Source organism: Berghia stephanieae, chromosome 7 (assembly GCF_034508935.2).
Source record: "Berghia stephanieae isolate SIO BIC M18660-M18661 chromosome 7, UCSD_Bste_1.3, whole genome shotgun sequence".
NCBI lineage: Eukaryota > Metazoa > Mollusca > Gastropoda > Nudibranchia > Aeolidiidae > Berghia > Berghia stephanieae.
The window spans coordinates 38,363,342-38,381,018 of record NC_088366.1 but is presented as its reverse complement, the minus strand read 5'-3'; the positions used below and the strand labels follow the sequence as shown (position 1 = coordinate 38,381,018).

At 38.7% G+C, this 17,677-nt stretch overlaps 1 protein-coding gene across 12 annotated transcripts in view; it reads right to left on the bottom strand.

Moving 5' to 3' along the window:
• Positions 1-17,677, bottom strand: part of LOC144977199 (U6 snRNA phosphodiesterase 1-like) — a 79,606-nt gene that overhangs the window by 10,366 nt on the left and 51,563 nt on the right. For 4 of the 12 annotated variants that reach the window (XR_013646264.1, XM_078922148.1, XM_078922152.1 and 1 more), the window contains exon 6: positions 15,526-15,609. Coding sequence is in view for 6 of the 12 variants with exons in the window: in XM_078922148.1 (XP_078778274.1) it covers positions 15,526-15,609 (84 nt within the window). In the remaining 6 variants the exon portion in view is untranslated. Of the gene's footprint in view, positions 1-2,230; positions 3,426-7,707; positions 7,788-14,604; positions 14,738-15,525; positions 15,610-17,677 lie in introns of those variants that run through there. The other 8 variants (XM_078922149.1, XM_078922151.1, XR_013646263.1 and 5 more) reach the window with 7 other exon arrangements.

Here is a 17,677-nt window from a genome sequence, read left to right as displayed (position 1 = left end):
TCATGATTTCATGTTGAATTTTGAGAAGGAAATATTGACTTTACCAAAAAGTTAAGATGATTTTTGAATTCTGCAGATCTGGTTTCCTATAACGTGTGATATTTTTCATCTCTCTGCATTATTTATAGATATTTTTAATCTTTTGTGCATGTTGCTCATAATTATAGCTATTTTTCTGCCAATGTGCAAAAATTGTGTGTTTCCTGATATTCACTTCTTTATTTTGCAAAGACCTTTTGAAGAAAATGTCTGACAAAAATTGGAGGACAGGAGAAGCTGGAGTATGCGCTGAACTACTAAAATATGGACACCCTTCTAAGATGAACACATAGCAGACATTTTCAATCAGACATTCAAACATCACCAGAACCTGGATATTACCTGGAGCTGATATCAATACAAAAGCCAGGAAAACCAAAAGGACTTCCAAAGAATTTGAGACCAATTACGCCGCTTAATACAATTAGAAAACAGCTCTCCCTGATCTCACTGAATAGAATTAGACTGTTGAAAATGAATTGTCACATAGTCAAAGCAGATTCAAGACGGAGAGAAGTACTGCAGATGTAGTTTGGACCCACAAATGGCTTGCTCCCAAAACCCTGTCAGAAAAAAATAGAAATAGTTATAACTGGAATAGATATGTCTGCCGCCTTCGATACCATCAATCACCAATCCTTGTTAAAGATTATGAAATGAATAGTTAGATTAATCCGATTCCTTAATTATAAGTGAACCTGGATAACGACAAAATAATCGATGCCTCAGAGGATAAATCATTCCTTGGCAACATCAGTAGACCACAAGAAGACAGTTTGAGCCCTATTTTATTTATCATTTACTTGGAAAATGCTTTAAAAGATGTGTATAAATCTGTACCTTCGGCCCAATTACGTTTTGAAAATGATCTCCCCATGGAAATGAAATGCAGACAACATTGACACGTCAGTGTAAAAGACATCCAAAAAGCTTTACAAAGACACCAACTGTACGTTAATACTGACAAAACAGATGTAACATTACTGTCAAGGAAGAAATACGGATGGAGGGCCACAAAAAAAGTAGGATCATTAATAGGAGACGTAGAAAGAAGAATCTAGCTTACCACCTCTAAAATCTGAAATAGAATGGGCAATTAAATCACTTAAAGATGGGAAAAGTCCAGGTTGTGACAACATTCAAGCTGAGATGATAAAAGCAAGCGAAGATGAAGGAGTTGAAGTATATCTAAGACTTTGTACAAAAATTTGGGAGAAAGAAATTTGGCCCTCAATGGAGGAGAGCAATTTTTATACCATTGCCTAAGAAAGGAGACTTACAACTATGCTCCAACTACCGAACAATATCACTCATCAGTCATGCAAGCAAAATCCTTCTAAAAATTATCATGAAAAGGATTGAACGTAAACTGGAAGAAGAAGTCAGTAACACCCGGGCAGGTTTTAGGAAAAACAGAGGGACAAGAGACCACAGATTCAATTTGCGTCAAATTATTCAGAAGCATCGAGAAGTAAATTCTGGCCTCCACACTTGTTGTATAGACTATTCGGAAGCTTTTGATTGTGTTAATCATGAGAAACTATGGGAAACTCTCCAGGAGATGAACTTTGATCCTAGAATTAGAAACCTGATAAGATCCCTCTATGAGAACCAACAATCAGCGGTACAACTAGAAAGCGGAACAACAGAATGGTTCAATGTTACAAAAGGAGTAATACAGGGATGTATTCTATCACCCCATTTGTTCAGCATTTACACTGAAGGTATAATGCGAGATGTGGAAAACGATGTCAGGAGAAGTAATTACAACGAACCTAAAATGCAAGGTCTACCCATAATAGATCTGAGGTACGCAGACGACACTGCACTATTGTCCACAACACTGGGGGGACTAGAGAATCTTATAACATCTGTAAAGGAACACAGCGAGACCAAAGGCCTTAAGCTGAATATAAAGAAGACCAAAATCATGAATACTGACAAGTGCAAAACAGATGCCATCATAAAAATCAATGGAGAAGAAATAGAAAGAGTAAAGAATTTTGAATATCTTGGAGCCAGGATTGAGTACAACGGGAAATCGGCCCCAGAGATCAGGAGGAGACTAGCAATGGCAAGATCAAAGCCAGAAAAGATTAATAATACGAGGGCTCTTTCATAATTAACCGAAAAATGCCTGTAAAATCCGCGTTTTTTATGCTATCAACAAAATTCTTGCACGTGTTCATACCTTGACTTGTCCTTCATTTCTCTACGTAACAGCCAAGTCTGTCGACACACTTCTGCCAACGCCGCACCATGGAATAGATACCCTCTCTGAAGAAATTTCCGTCAAGGTTTTGTAGCCATTTCCGCACATGGTCAACAAGCTCTTCATCGACATCAAAGCGCTTTCCTGCCAGCTCACGTTTCAGTGGCCCAAAGAGGTGATAATCAGATGGTGCGAGGTCTGGACTGTGTGGTGGGTGTGGCAAAATCTCCCATCCATATTTCTCTAGCCAACCTTGCGTCACTCGTGCTGTGTGGGGTGTAGCGTTGTCGTGTTGCAAAATGACCCCGTTGGTCAACTGCCCTGGGCGCTTTCTGCAAATGGCCTCCCTAAGCTTGTCAAGAGTTTGGCAGTACCTTGCAGCATTGATTGTTTCTCCAGGTTGTAAGGTTTCGAACAGAATAACACCATGACTGTCCCAGAAAACAGTTCCCATTATTTTCTTTGCTGACCGCATGACTTTGAATTTCTTCGCGACAGGTGAGGATGGATGTTTCCATGTCATCGAATCTTGCTTTGTTTCTGGGGTGCAATGGTGCAACCAAGTCTCATCACCGGTGACTATGCTGTCAAGAAAAGTCACATCGTACCCTAGAAAGTCTCCGCCGGCGTTGGCAGTATGCCCGTGAACCCTGCGTGAGCTCTTGCTTCTTCTCAAGAGTTCCCTGCAGATGTCCAATCTTTGTTCTTTATGATTGTCTGTCAATTGCTTAGGAACCCATCTTGCGCTGACTTTTCTGTAGCCAAGTTCATCAAATACAATTCTATGGGCAGAAGTTTCCGAAATTTCAAGACTGCTTGCGATTTCATGAAGTTTCAACCTCCTGTCTTGACGAATAAGCTCATCAACTCGCTTCACATTGTCTTCTGATGTCGCAGTTATCTAACGCCCTCTCCCTTCCCTGTCTGTCCAGTCGGAATGGCCGGCTTCAAACAAAGTACACCAGTGATAGACTTGTGTACGGCTTATAACATGCTCACCATATACACTCTGAAGTTCTTTATGAATTTCGGTAGGATTCAGACTTTTGGCGTTCAAAAACGTATGACAGCTCTGATTTCCTCCTTTGACCAAGTTTCAAGGTGGGCCGCCATCTTTAAAATCGTCTAGAAATTCATTGTGCAAAATGATGCACTTCATAACTTCTGGCAATACCTGTAAGGAAATAAGAAATATCATGTCGTTTCTCTCTAGTCAGCTGATCCTGCGTAGGACGTTGCTTCCCCCGAACTTTCTTGCGAAACAGATTACGGTTTTCCGCCAGTCTACTTGCTTGAGTTGCTGTCATTCCCAGCCATTCACATATATCTTGTTCCCAGCTTCTTGTTGGTCTACCTCTTCCTCTCTTGCCGTCTATCATGTCGTTTACAGAATTAAAAAATCTCCACTGGTTGCTGAGCAATGGGCATTTTTCGGTTATTTCTGAAAGAGCCCTCGTATCTGGAAAGGGCAGTGCATTCAAACAAAAATCTAAATCCTCAAAAGTGTTGTTTTCCCAACTGCAACATATGGATGCGAAGCGTGGACTATCAGCAAAGCAGAGAGCACAAAGATCACAGATTTTGAAATGGCATGCTACAGAAAAATACTCAGAATATCATGGACTGAAAAACAAACATAGAAGTCTTGAGAAGGATCGGAATAAAATCACCGATTCTTCTTCAAACTGTAAAGAAATTGAAACTGAACTATTTTGGCCACACGACTCGCCACGAATCATTAGAAAAGCACATTCTGTAGACAAGGGTAGACGGCAAGAGAGGAAGAGGTAGACCAACAAGAAGCTGGGAACAAGATATATGTGAATGGCTGGGAATGACAACAACTCAGGCAAGTAGACTGGCGGAATACCGTAATCTGTTTCGCAAAAAAGTTCGGGAAGCAACGTCCTACGCAGGATCAGCTGACTAGTTAGTTAGTTTAGAAAGAAGAAAAAGTTTATTGACGGTTGCACTAACAGATTATTACAGAAATGAATTAGAAACGATCAAATAAAAATAAACACTAAAATCAAATTATACACAACCATTGTAAAATCCATGCTTAAAACTGCGGAACATGGGCACTGACTGGAACTGAAGAGCAAAGATTAGACAGATTCCATAGAAAACATCTGAAAAGAGTCCTGAATGTATAGTACCCCACAGGAATAAGCACTTAAATACTATGAAAAATGCAATGAAGGACCCTTATCCATTCAAATCCTGGAGGCAAGATGGCGGTTTTTTAGGCATATACTCAGAAGAGATGAAAATACACCAGCTCATAAAACCATGAATACTTTTATCAACCCATCTGGACAGAAGAAATATAAAGGCAGACCACCCACGTCAATTCATACTGTCTTGAATAGAGACCTAAAACACCTTCAAAATAACAAAGAATTAAAATCAAAGGCAGACATGAAATTAGCATCCACAGACTGTGGACTGGAAGAATGATTAGAGAGGCAGTTGAGGCATCCCGATCGGATGATTAGGAAATGAAAAGCCTTAAGTAGCAATGAATATCCCGCACAAATCTTTGGGCCTCTTTTTCGCTCACGAAGTGCCCAAATTCGCGACAAAATATGGGACGAAGGACGAAGCCGTTCCGTACATGCTATTTTAAAAAAATTAATTACGATGCTGTTTATCGATGAATATGACTGAATGTTGGCACACAGTTAGAAAAGAGGTCATTTAAAAGACTGCATTTAAATGAAAAGACTGCAGACCATCCTTTGAAAATTGTTTTATAGTGAAATATGCAGATGATACTGCTATTCTTGGCTTATTAAAAGATAAAATTACCGAAAAGAATTATTTCAAACAAATAAATATATTCACCAATTGGTGTAAACAAAATCAGCTTGAATTAAATGTTGAAAAAACGAAAGAACAGGTGTTTGGTGTAAAAAATAAAAATCGGTAAAGATGATGTTGAGATAGTTGACTATTTTAAATATTTAGGAATAACCATTGATAGTTCCCTCAATTTCTCTCAACATATTAATATAATATCTAAGAAAGTTGCTCAAAGATTATACATCCTAAGGAGATTGAGAACATTTCAAGTAAGGACGAAAACTATGTTAAGAGTTTATGACTCATTGATTAAAAGTGTAATTGCGTTTGGCTGCACCATATGGTTTGGCGGATGCCGACTTAAAGATAAATAAAAAATTTCAAAATCTATCAAAGAGGCATCAAAAATAATAAACCATCCTCTTGATGGAGTAGAAAGAATTCATGGAAAAGCAATAGAAAGGAAAGTATTCTCAATTACCAACAATAAAAAACATTTTATACCATGAATTTAGTCTTTTACCATCTGGGAGAAGGTTTTGTCAGATTAAATGTAGAACTAACAAGTATAAATCAACGTTCGTTCCATCAGCAATAAAAATTTTGAATATTTCATATGGTACAGAAAAACCAAGGATTGATAAGTTGACTGATTAACTGATTAATTTATTTAATGTTAGATTAACTGACCAATTGATAATGATGATAATTTTTGGTGTCGAATTGCCACAATTGTAACAGATTGAAAACGAAATGAATATGTTTATGTTGTGTATATCGCACGTGTGAAAGAAGAGAGAGAAGAGAGAGAGGAGAGGAGAGAGAGGAGAGAGAGAGATGAGAGAGAGAGAGAGAGAGAGAGAGAGAGAGAGGAGAGAGAGAGAGAAGAGAGAGAGAGAGAAAATAAGTAGGAGTGAAATATCTGTTCAATGTTACAGTTATCATTTAACGTTATAACAAGTGTAACTAAATGACAAATTTCCATATTTATGGACAATAAAGATCTATTATTATTATTATTATTTTAGATTATGTCAAGCGACAAAACTTGTACGATTACCGGAAGACCGTTAAAAATAGATTTTTACTCTTTGGAGTACAATATTTCTAAAACTACAAAGAGGAGAGATTTTGTCGCTCATAAGGTTATATATGCACATTTCTTATATTTATATTTCAAATTTCATTGGATTATGATAAGTACTTTTCCCGTATTTTCACAAAACATCAACCCAATTTGCATTTCAATGAGTGAAAATATGGAGACGGTCATTTTGCTCCCCCATCGCGCGACAAGAAAATGACGTGAGCAAGGCAAGTCTGCCAGATGGCCAGACTTTAACCTGACCAAATTCGACTTCAAGAGTGGCTAAATAAAAAATCATATGGCTTTCACTATTAAGACTGGCCCACTTAAAATAAACTAAATTTTAACAAACAGAAAATTGAATAGACTAGGATAAATGTCACTGAGATAAAAATAGATGAATAAAATTGAATAAAAGAAACAAAATTATATATTTGGCCACACACGTGGCCATCTGGCAACCTTGTTCGCAATGACATGACACAAATCCTCTCAAACTTTTTTTAAATTACGGTATTGTTTCATTATGTCATAGGGATAGTAGATTTACACACAAACACACACATACATACACACACACACACACTCTCTCTCTCTCTCTCTCTCTCTCTCTCTCTCTCTCTCTCTCTCTCCCCCTCTCTCTCTCTCTCTCTCTCTCCTCTCTACTCTCAACTATATATCTAGAAATAACATAAGCCATGGTCTCACGGGACTGATTGATAATAATTTAGAAGGCATTTTTCGTGTCATTTATAATATGGGTTGTAGACACAAAATTACACTTAGGAAAAGTTCCAAATAATAAATATTATGTATATTTTAAAACTAAGTTATAGTTGAGCCTAGCCATACAGCTCTAAAGCTATACAAGTTAGAACTCTTCTGATGTCTTCATCATAGTTTCTGATAATTTTGCCATAAAATTGCCAAGTTTTAATATCTAATTCCACGTATTAAGCGAGATACAGCCACAAACCAGAATAAAACGCAGAAAAAGCATCCCATATTTTCCGTATTATTTTCTCTTTGTGAGTCATCCAAATAAATGACACCTTTGAAACTGCATAACTTTGTTATATATTAATGGATTTTCAAAACTCAAAAAGATTTTTACTCAGTGGAGATAGGGTTTTGATTTAAGAGTAGTATTTCCTACAATAATAGAAAAAAATAAATTTTCATAGTCATTGCTACCTTAAGTCAAGTAAGTCAAGTCATTATTATTATTATAGTAGTTGTTGCTTTTTATAATTCTCATAGTTGTTTATTATTATTATTATTATTATTATTATTATTATTATTATTATTATTATTATTATTGTTATTATTATTATTATTATTATTATTATTATTATTATTATTATTATTATTATTATTATTATATTATCATTATTATTATTATTACAGTGATGATCGCCTAAATGACCAGTGGTTGGGAAGCAGAAAAAAACAGGCATTTAGGCAAAAGGGTCATTTAGATGAAGTTGATCAAGAGCATGATAAATACATAATATATGATGCAAGAAAAAATAATGGAAAAGATAGAGAATTATAAAAGCCTTACGATATCAGTTATTGTTACATTTCACTGTTATGTATTTGTTCACAGATGATGCAATTGTCTTTCTTCGATATTCTGTATCTCTGAAATAAAATTGAGATTGAAAAAGGACAAGGCCTTATTCATTTATATTGAAGAAACTAAAAGTATGACGGACGCTAGAGATCTCGCGGAGATCACTGCAATAAGATGTCCTGCCTCAGGTTGTCTATAATCATGGACATCAAACATCCCTTCAGACGTCCTGCTCAGACTCCTCGACATCCACGAGAGGACTGCTCATCCAACTACATCCCCTGCAACAGCGCCCACGGCCACAGGGGTCAAAGCTGAAAAGTCAAGCGGCCAATCATCTCTGTGTCAGGAACAAGCGAGGAATGGACATACTTCAAGCAGAGGTGGTCGGAATATAAGCTCGCCTCGCGACTTAGCGGCCAGGACATCATTTTTCAACTCCTTGAATGCGGCGACGAGGCCCTCCGTAGGGACTTATCAAGGAGTTTCACTAACCTCACGTCATGTAATGAAAATACTCTCCTTGATAATATTTAAAAACTTGCAATCCGCCAAGAAAACGTCATGGTGGCTAGGTTACAACTCCAGCAGATGTGACAAGACAGAGATGAACCAGCCCGGACCTATGCCGCACGCATCAAAGGTCAGGCTAGTGTCTGTCAGTACGATTTGAAGTGCACAGGTGAAGCCAATGTCTCATACAGTGATCAGATGATTCGGGACACTTTGATAATCGCCTTAGCAGACGACGACATTCGCCTCGATGTGCTGGGGCAGGCTGACCAAGACATGTCACTCGATAACAACATCCGTTTTATCGAGGCTAAGCTTCTAAGGGAAGCGCTCGGCTGGCAGGATTAACCCCCTTCCTCTAACGCTCACCCCTACATCAGTCAACGCAGCAAGTAGCATGTATAGACAAATGGAAAGAAAAGGTCTCACTGGGCAAAACCGACCCCCTGAAAGGAAATGCGGCTATTGTGGTAGAGATGGACATGGCACTAAGAAACAAGACAGAGTCAACCATTGCCCTGCATACAGTCATATATGCACCAATTGTGAACATTCCGCACCACTTTGAAAATGTCTGCAGAAAACCAAAACAGAAAAGGCAAGGCAACTCTGCAACAGCTGTGTTTGAAGCACTATGTTCTATCGATCGTCTTGACCATCACGTCTACAATTCTGCACGCGAGTCATGGGAAAAGCGCCCATCTGCACAACAGCCGACAGTCCAAATTGAGATCCAAGCCCTCCCATCAGATGCTAACGACCTTGGAATAGATTCCACCGTGTGCAACCCAACCAGTACGGCAAAAGCCCTGGCCATTGCAGACACCGGCTGCCAATCATGTCTTGCTGGTACCTCACTCCTTACACAGCTAGGTTTAACCACTGCCCACCTCACCCCTACTTCAATGAAGATGAGAGCTGCAAATCAAAACCCCATCGAGATCGTGGGTGCCCTAGCCCTTCAAATAACAGGCTTCACACAATCCATGCAACAGAAAACAACGCGTCAAATTGTTTACATCTCGCAAGCAACTGACAAATTTTTCTTATCCATGGAAGCCTGCAAAGACCTTGGTATCATACACCACTCATTCCCATCAATAGAATCAGCCATAATAACAGACTCTATGAAGACCATCCAATCTGCCCTACATAGTGAATCTAATAATACTGCTGACAAAGACCCTTGCAATTGTCTCCCTCGCCAGAAACCACCACTCCTCCCAACAATCCTGCCCTTCCCAGCCATAGAAGAATACAGAGAAAAGCTTGAACAATGGCTCTTAGACTACTACAAAAGTAGCACTTTCAATGTCTGCGAGCACCAAGGGCTGTCAATGATGTCTGGACCCCCAATGAGACTCCTTATCGACGATGAGGCCACGCCTGTTGCACACCACACCCCTATCCCAGTACCCATCTACTGGCAGGAACAGGTTAAGGCTGGCCTTGATAAGGACAATCAACTTGGCGTACTGGAACCAGTTCCAATCGGGACCCCAGTGTCATGGTGTCATCGGATGGTTGTCTGCGCTAAGAAATCAGGAAAACCTCGCCAAACCGTGGACTTCCAAGCCCTTAATCGCTATGCCACTAGAGAGACGCACCACACTCAGTCGCCATTGCACCAGGCCCGCATGGTTCCACAAAACACGAGAAAGAGTACCTTCGATGCCTGGAATGGCTATCACAGCATAGCACTAGACCCCGAGACAGACACCTGACTACCTTCATAACCCCTTGCGGCCGATACAGATATCGCGTGTGCCCTCAATGGTACATTTCATCTGGCGATGCCTACACCAGACGATTCGACGAGATTATAAGTGACATCAGCAACAAGACAAAAGTAATTGATGACACTATCATGTGGTCCCAATCCATAGAAGACAGTTTCTTCCAAAGAGCCAAGTTCCTGGATACATGTGGCAGGAATGGGGTCATTCTTAACCTGTCAAAGTTCTCCTTTGCTAAAGAAACAGTCCAGTTCGCAGGGTTTGAAATTATGCCAACAACTGTTCGTCCATGCCCACAAGTCTTAGAAGCAATTCAGAAATCTCCCAAACCCCGCACAATCACCGACGTGAGAAGCTGGTTTGGCCTTGTAAACCAGGTCGCATATGCCTTTGTTTCAGCAGAAAGAATGCAACCATTCCACACACTGCTTCAACCCAAGACATCATTCATGTAGACTGAAGATCTAGACAAGCTGTTTGAAGAAACTAAGTCCATCATCGTCCAAGAAATTCAGAGAGGCGTGGAAATATTTGACAAAAACAAACCGACATGTCTGGCCACTGATTTCAGCAAAGATGGCATTGGATTCTGGCTACTACAAAAGCATTGCACATGCGCATCAAACAAACCATTCTGCTGCCGAACCGGGTGGAAAGTGACATTAGTGGGCAGTCGCTTTACATCACCAGCAGAGGCAAGATACGCCCCAATTGAAAGAGAGGCCCTGGCTGTGGTAGATGCCCTCAAAACTCGTCATTTCATGCTAGGCTGTCCCAACCTGATTATCGCAGTTGATCACAAACCCCTCCTTAAGGTGTTCAGTGACAGGAACTTGGATGCCATCCCAAATCCACAACTCAGGAACTTAAAAGAAAAGACACTGAAATATCGGTTCCAGATCACTCGTATCCCTGGTGTCCATCATGTTGCTGCAGACACCATCTCACGCAAACCAGTGGGCGAAGCCGAACACCTCCATCTACCCGACGATGCAACCCCAATCTCCACTGACTTCAGCCTCCCTACTCTGCCTCATGACTTCCTCATGGCCATCAGAGCACAACCTGCAAACCCCAATTTACACGCAGATGAAGAAATACCCCTTGGAGGTATCAGCTCAATAACTTGGAATGATGTTCGTGTTGCCACCAGCAGTGACCACTCAATGGTTGAATTAATTGACCTGATAGAAAATGGCTTCCCTGATGCAAAAGACAATTTGCCAACAGAACTTAGACCTTACTTTCAATTCAGAGACAAACTTACAAGTTTCGACGGTGTGGCTTTGTACAATGACCGCATAATTATTCCTCCTAGTCTGCGCGACAAAGCCCTTCGAGCCCTCCACTCAGCTCATCAAGGTGTGTCCCAAATGTTCTCCGCGCTGACGCCTCATTTTTCTGGCCTGGGATGACCGCTGCAATAAGTGAAATGCGAACGAAGTGCCAGTCTTGCAACCGCATAGCCCCAACTCAACCAAGTGCTCCCCCTACCCCGCCAATGCAACCCCAATACCCCTTCAAGTGTATCTGTGCAGACTTTTTCCAATATGCAGGACATAACGACTTAGTTATTGTCGACAGATATAGCAATTGGCCCATCGTGGAAAGAGCACATGGTGGATCCACAGGCCTCATTACCAGCGTAAGACGCACTATCACTACTTACGGCATCAGTGATTAACTCTCATCTGACAGTGGCCCGAATTCACCTCTACAGCCACAACAACGTTCCTGCGCAACTGAGGGGTCCAACACCGTCTCTCCTCAGTGGCATTCCTCCACAGCAACAGCAGGGCAGAGATTGGCGTCAAGACCATCAAACGAATGATCATGGACAACACCGGTCGTGACGGGAACCTTGACACAGACTCCTTCCAATGCGCCATCCTTCAGTATCGTAACACGCCAGATAGGGACACTCAGCTATCCCCTGCGATGTGCATATTTGGAAGGCCAATCAGGGACTTTATTCCAAATACACCCAGGAAAATATATCCCCCATAAAACCTGGCAAGAGACCTTGGCCAACAAGGAAGAAGCCTTAAGAAACAGGCACATGAAGGATGCAGAAAGACTATCTGCCCATACTCGCATTCTACCCCCCCCCCCCCCCCCCCCTTACTGTTGGAGACTGCATCAGCATACAAAATCAGACAGGGTACAAAAGTCTTTTTAACACAATGCGTTCAAGCACTTTGGATAGATATGGAAGGTTGGAGACAGGTCTGTAATTTTTCATTTCGTTTACATTTAGATCAGACTTCTTTAATAGTGGTTTAACAATGGCACGTTTAAACGAGTCGGGGACAGTTCTTCAATACAAGTCTTAAGAATACTAGTTGGGATGGGGTCTACTAAGTCACAATATTTTGATGGGCTATCTAAAATGGCTGACTTCACTTCATCCTCAGTTGCTGGATCGAAAACATGTAGTGGCGTTCCGTGGAATGGTCCAAAGCTCGGTGACGATGATGATGATGTATTGTCTAAGTTTTCCCTAATGGATTTTATCTTGTCATGGAAATAGTTGGCAAAATTTTGAGCTAGTTCGGCGTTATTTCTTGACGCTGGAAGGGGTGTGGATTTCTTACTGCCAAGAAGGTCGTTTGCGGTGGAAACCAGTTCTTTGCAAGATGTAATGCTTTGAAATTTTTCGTTGTAGTGGGCCTTTTTTGCGCATGTGATGGCGTTATAAAGAGCCGACTTAGCTGCTTTGTAGATATCCTTAAATACCGTTAGGCCACTCTTTCGCCATTTCCTTTCAGCCTGTCTCTTTTTTTCTCTTTAATTCCTTTATCTCGGAATTGAACCATGGAGGAATGTGGTCAATTCAATACGACCCGACGTTGTGGCGGTGCCTCACGGTCAATAATAGACCGCAATACTTTGTTGTAGTCGTTTATATTTTTAACCTCATTTATGACGTCACGAATGCTATCTTGTAAACCACTGATATCAATTTGTCTATAATTCCTTGTTGTTATGTTTCGTTTCGGGAGATCAACTTTCTTTAATGCGATATCGACAAATAAAGCTTTGTGATCGGATATCGCTAGGTCAACAACTTCGGTCTTTCTTATTCTATTACTTGACACAGGGGAGATGACCCAATCAATTATGTTGCCGGCCTGGTGTGTTGTCTCAGTGATGTGCTGGTGTAAATCGTTGTCGTGTAGGATTTTCTTGATTTTGGTGACTGTCAGAGAAGTGGAATTAAAATGTATGTTGAGATCTCCAATAAAAATATATGGTGAACTTTTAAGGTTGAAGTCTAAGATATCATTTTGAAATTCAGCTGCAAACTTAGTATTGGATGTATTCGGCGGTCGATAGATAGTGATGAAGGAGAAAGTGGTAGAGTCGGATTGGAAGGAAAGGCATGTAGATTCGTAGTTTTCTCTTGTAAGAGGAGTGAAAGTGGTGTTGGTGATAGCAAGACTATAAATAAAGGCAATACCACCCCTTTTTCTCCCATGTCGTGGTAGCAATTTCCAGGTATGCGTATTGGGACAGGCGGTGGTAATGTAGTGGTCATCCTGTTTATCCTGAAGCCAGGTCTCCGTAATGCACAATATATCAATATGACGATCTATAATTAGGTCATGGATCTCGTCATATTTGTTTTTTATGGATCTTGCGTTTATGTGGACGAGACGGAGGGGAGGCCTGTTTTTGATGATGGTTAAAAGATTGTGCTGTCTTTTTGACGCTTTTTAAAATTTCGCTGTATGTCTACGTGCATTTGAGTAAACAGGAATGTTATAAGACGGGCTGAGTTCTTTTTTAGTGATTTCGGTTAGTGGTGGTGCTAGCGACATAGGTGAGGGAGTAGTGGTAAGAGGGCAGTTTGTTGTTGAGTTGGTCCTGTTGGCGGTGATGGTGTGGGTGGTAGTGGTGGTGGTGTGTGTGTCGATACATGTTGTGGATAGCGTTGGTGATGGTAGTGACGACGGAAGTGGTTGACTTGGTGAATGGGATTTCTTCTTCTTCTTACCTCCCCTGGTTCCCCTCTTGTATTTCTTCACAAAATTATCACAAGCACATTTTGGGTTTCTGATACCTAGCTTTGAAATGTGTGTGATTAGTGCATTAGAAATAATGGTCTTATGGTGCGATATTGTATCAATGCACAGTAACTGAGCTTTGGTGTATTTTATAAAACAGTTTGTATTCATAGGGTGTTGGAGAAATAGCGATCCGTGTAGCGGATGTGGTTTTTCTAGGCGAGGGTTGGTGAGTTGCTGTCAGTTTGAATGATATCACGTGGCGTCATTGTTATGGATACTCGTATGATGAGGTGGTTGGGGGAGGGGGGGGGTGTGTGTGCAAGTTTGGTTATCACAATAAATCTGGATACAATTAAATAGCTATGGCTAACACAATGTTATCCACAATGAAAAAAAATTTTAATTATTATAACTTCCAAAATCAAGTCCAAAATTTCGTAGAAATATTTTCAATCAATGCAGCAACATATCACATAACTGTACACTAATTTATAGAACTGAAATCACATTATAAACAACACAAAAAGAACAATTTTACAGAGCAGGAGTAAATGCAGCCTGTCGGCGCAGAACACACCATACACTTATTGCAACTGATCATCATTTTTCTAATTTAATATCAGTCTTTGTCTCCTACTTGTCAAGAAAGCACTATCCAAAGACTTGGGGGGGGATAGAGAATATCAGTTATTGTTACGTTTCACTGTTATGTATTTGTTCACAGATGATGCAATTGTCTTACTTCGATATTCTGTATCTCTGAAATAAAATTGAGATTGAAAAAGGACAAGGCCTTATTCATTTAAAAGTTTAGAAGCCTGAAGCTGCAAGACTGTATATTATACAAATACAAGTCAGAAATTTTACCACAAGCAAACAACAATTATTCAAATTTATGTATACAATTTTTCAAAAAAGTATATATATTGAAAAAGTTTTATTCCATGACCGTTTTAAAAAACACACCGCAAAAATGCCATATATCAAAGGTTTTGGGCGTAATTCTCAAATTATGATATCTTTCGATCCCTCATTTTGCTGCATAACCAGACAGGGCAATTTCTGTAGTAAAACTGCACAGCTAAAACAAGACACAAATTTGAAAACTTTTGATATCCTGATTTTTATATATGTTTGCTGTTTGCGATAGCCATCATAGTTATTAACCAATAAAGCATTTTTTTTAAATTAAAGAAATAACTTTAGGTTGGGTTCTTGTTGCTTGTAAATTTTCGAAAAATTTTTGTTTCAACTTCGTTCATAATAGCATCGTAATTTTTTCCATTTTTTTTTCTCTTGCACCCTATATAATAATAATAAACACGCATTTCAATCAATTCACAATGACCATTGTACACCACAAATCGTTCCACAAGAAGATCATGTTTAACCAAATTTCCAGTTAAACAGTACCAGTTGTCTACTAGGCATCATTTATTATTGCAGCACTGCATATTTTGCACCTCTAATTTGCTGTGGTTGCAAAATTCCATGATGATAAAGCATAAACATAGAAGCAGAAGTCTTTAACTACAACTATTGGATACCTTTGCTTTCCGCAGCTTGTCCTTTGAAACAGAATCACAGACATCACCTAGACACCAGGCAACACTTATGTGGAAAGACGGATCCTGTAACGACAAGATAAAGGATAAAAATGCTATATCTGACAGGTATCTGATGGATAGGGGGTCAGAAATAACAATGCAACCTCTGGATAATGGCAACCTCTGAATAACGACATTGACCTCTGATCCCGATTTTTTTTTCTATGTATTATTAGAAATAAAACACCCCAAATAACAACATACATTTTAGTAACAATAATAATAATAATAATATTAATAATAATAATAATAATAATAATAATAATAATAATAAAAATAATAATAATAATAATAATAATGATAATAATAAAATAATAATAATAATAATAATGATAATAATAAAATAATAATAATAATAATAATAATAATAATAATAATAATAATAATAATAATAATAATAATAATAATAATAATAATAATAATAATAATAAAATAATACAATAATACTAATAATATAATAATAATGATGATGATGATGATGAGATGATGATGATGATGATGATGATGATGATGATGATGAATAATGATGATGATATGATAATAATAATAATAATAATAATAATAATAATAATAATAATAATAATAATAATAATAATAATGATAATAATAATAACAATAACAATAACAATAATAATAATAATAATAATATAATAATAATAATAATAATAATAATAATAATAATAATAATAATAATAATAGTAATGAAAAATCTTTATTGTCTAGAAAATACCAAAATACCAACAATTGAATTTTTATCAGAGTTCGGAGAATTTATGTCTATTCAATCCATTAACAAAAAGCATAATATTTTTATGGGTGATTTTAACATTGATTATTTCGGAAACAAAAATGAATCCAAAGTATTCCGGGAGCTTATTGATTCAAACAATTCTATTCAACTCGTAAGCGGTCCTACAAACAACCATGGCCACATGTCATTACAGACATTGAACATTCTCTCTCTCACCTGTCTTGAATATTGATAAATTAATATCGGACCATCATTTAATTGTGTTTTGCGTTTTATTCCCAGTGAAGCTTGAAATAAAAAAGATGATAACATCTCGGAATATGAAGAATATAAATATGAACATTTTTAAACAAGACCTTGACCTTAACGTTGAAAATAAACATGATGCAAATGGTCTCCACGAGTCGATTGTTGGTACGGTGGACAAGCATGCTCCCTTAAAAACCAGAACAGTAAGGGTGAGATGTCAAGCACCCTGGTATAATACTGAAATGAAATTGACTGGATTAGCCAGGAGGCGGGCAGAAAGAAACTGGCTCAAGTCCAGAGATGCTGTTGACAAAAAATTGTACATCGCGGCCAGAAATGATGCGAAAGCCTTCAATTTCAGGGCCAAAAAGAAATTCTATGAAGACAGCCTGAAAAACGTCGAGCGTTCGAGACAATTCTTTGCCTTGACCAAGGAACTGCTGGACAACAGACGCAAGCATCTCTCCCATCTTTAATCGATCGTGCAGATCTACCAACTCGCTTTGGTCAATATTTTAAAGAAAAAACGGATTACCATCAGGACAGAACTCTCATCTGAATCGATCCAAACAACATTTGACAAGTTTCATGTGATTCGTTAACAGATTTTTCACTGATCACTGAAGCTGACTTCCGTGACTGCATTATGTCGTCTCCAACTAAAAGTTGTGATTTAGACCCCATAAATACTGCCATTCTAAAAAATGCATTGATTAATTTTAACACCATTTACATGTATTGTTAATAATTCGCTGCAGTCAGGTGCTTACCAACATTTACAAAGTTGCTCATGTCAAACCCCTCTTGAAAAAATCTGATCTAGATAAAGAGAACTTAAAAAACTATCGCCCTGTCTCTAATCTTCCTTTTCTTTCTAAAATCTTAGAAAAGCTTGTTTTGAAACAATTGTGACCCTCCGCCTCGAAACGGTATTAAGTCGGATTTTTCAATTTTGGGTTTTTGGTACCCAATCACAGCTTATTTTATGCTTTAAAATTTGATACCAAATTTATACAATTCTGATTATTTATTGTCGAGATATGACCGTTTGAAGTAGGGAGAGTGTGAAAACACAAGTTTTAAGAAAATCGA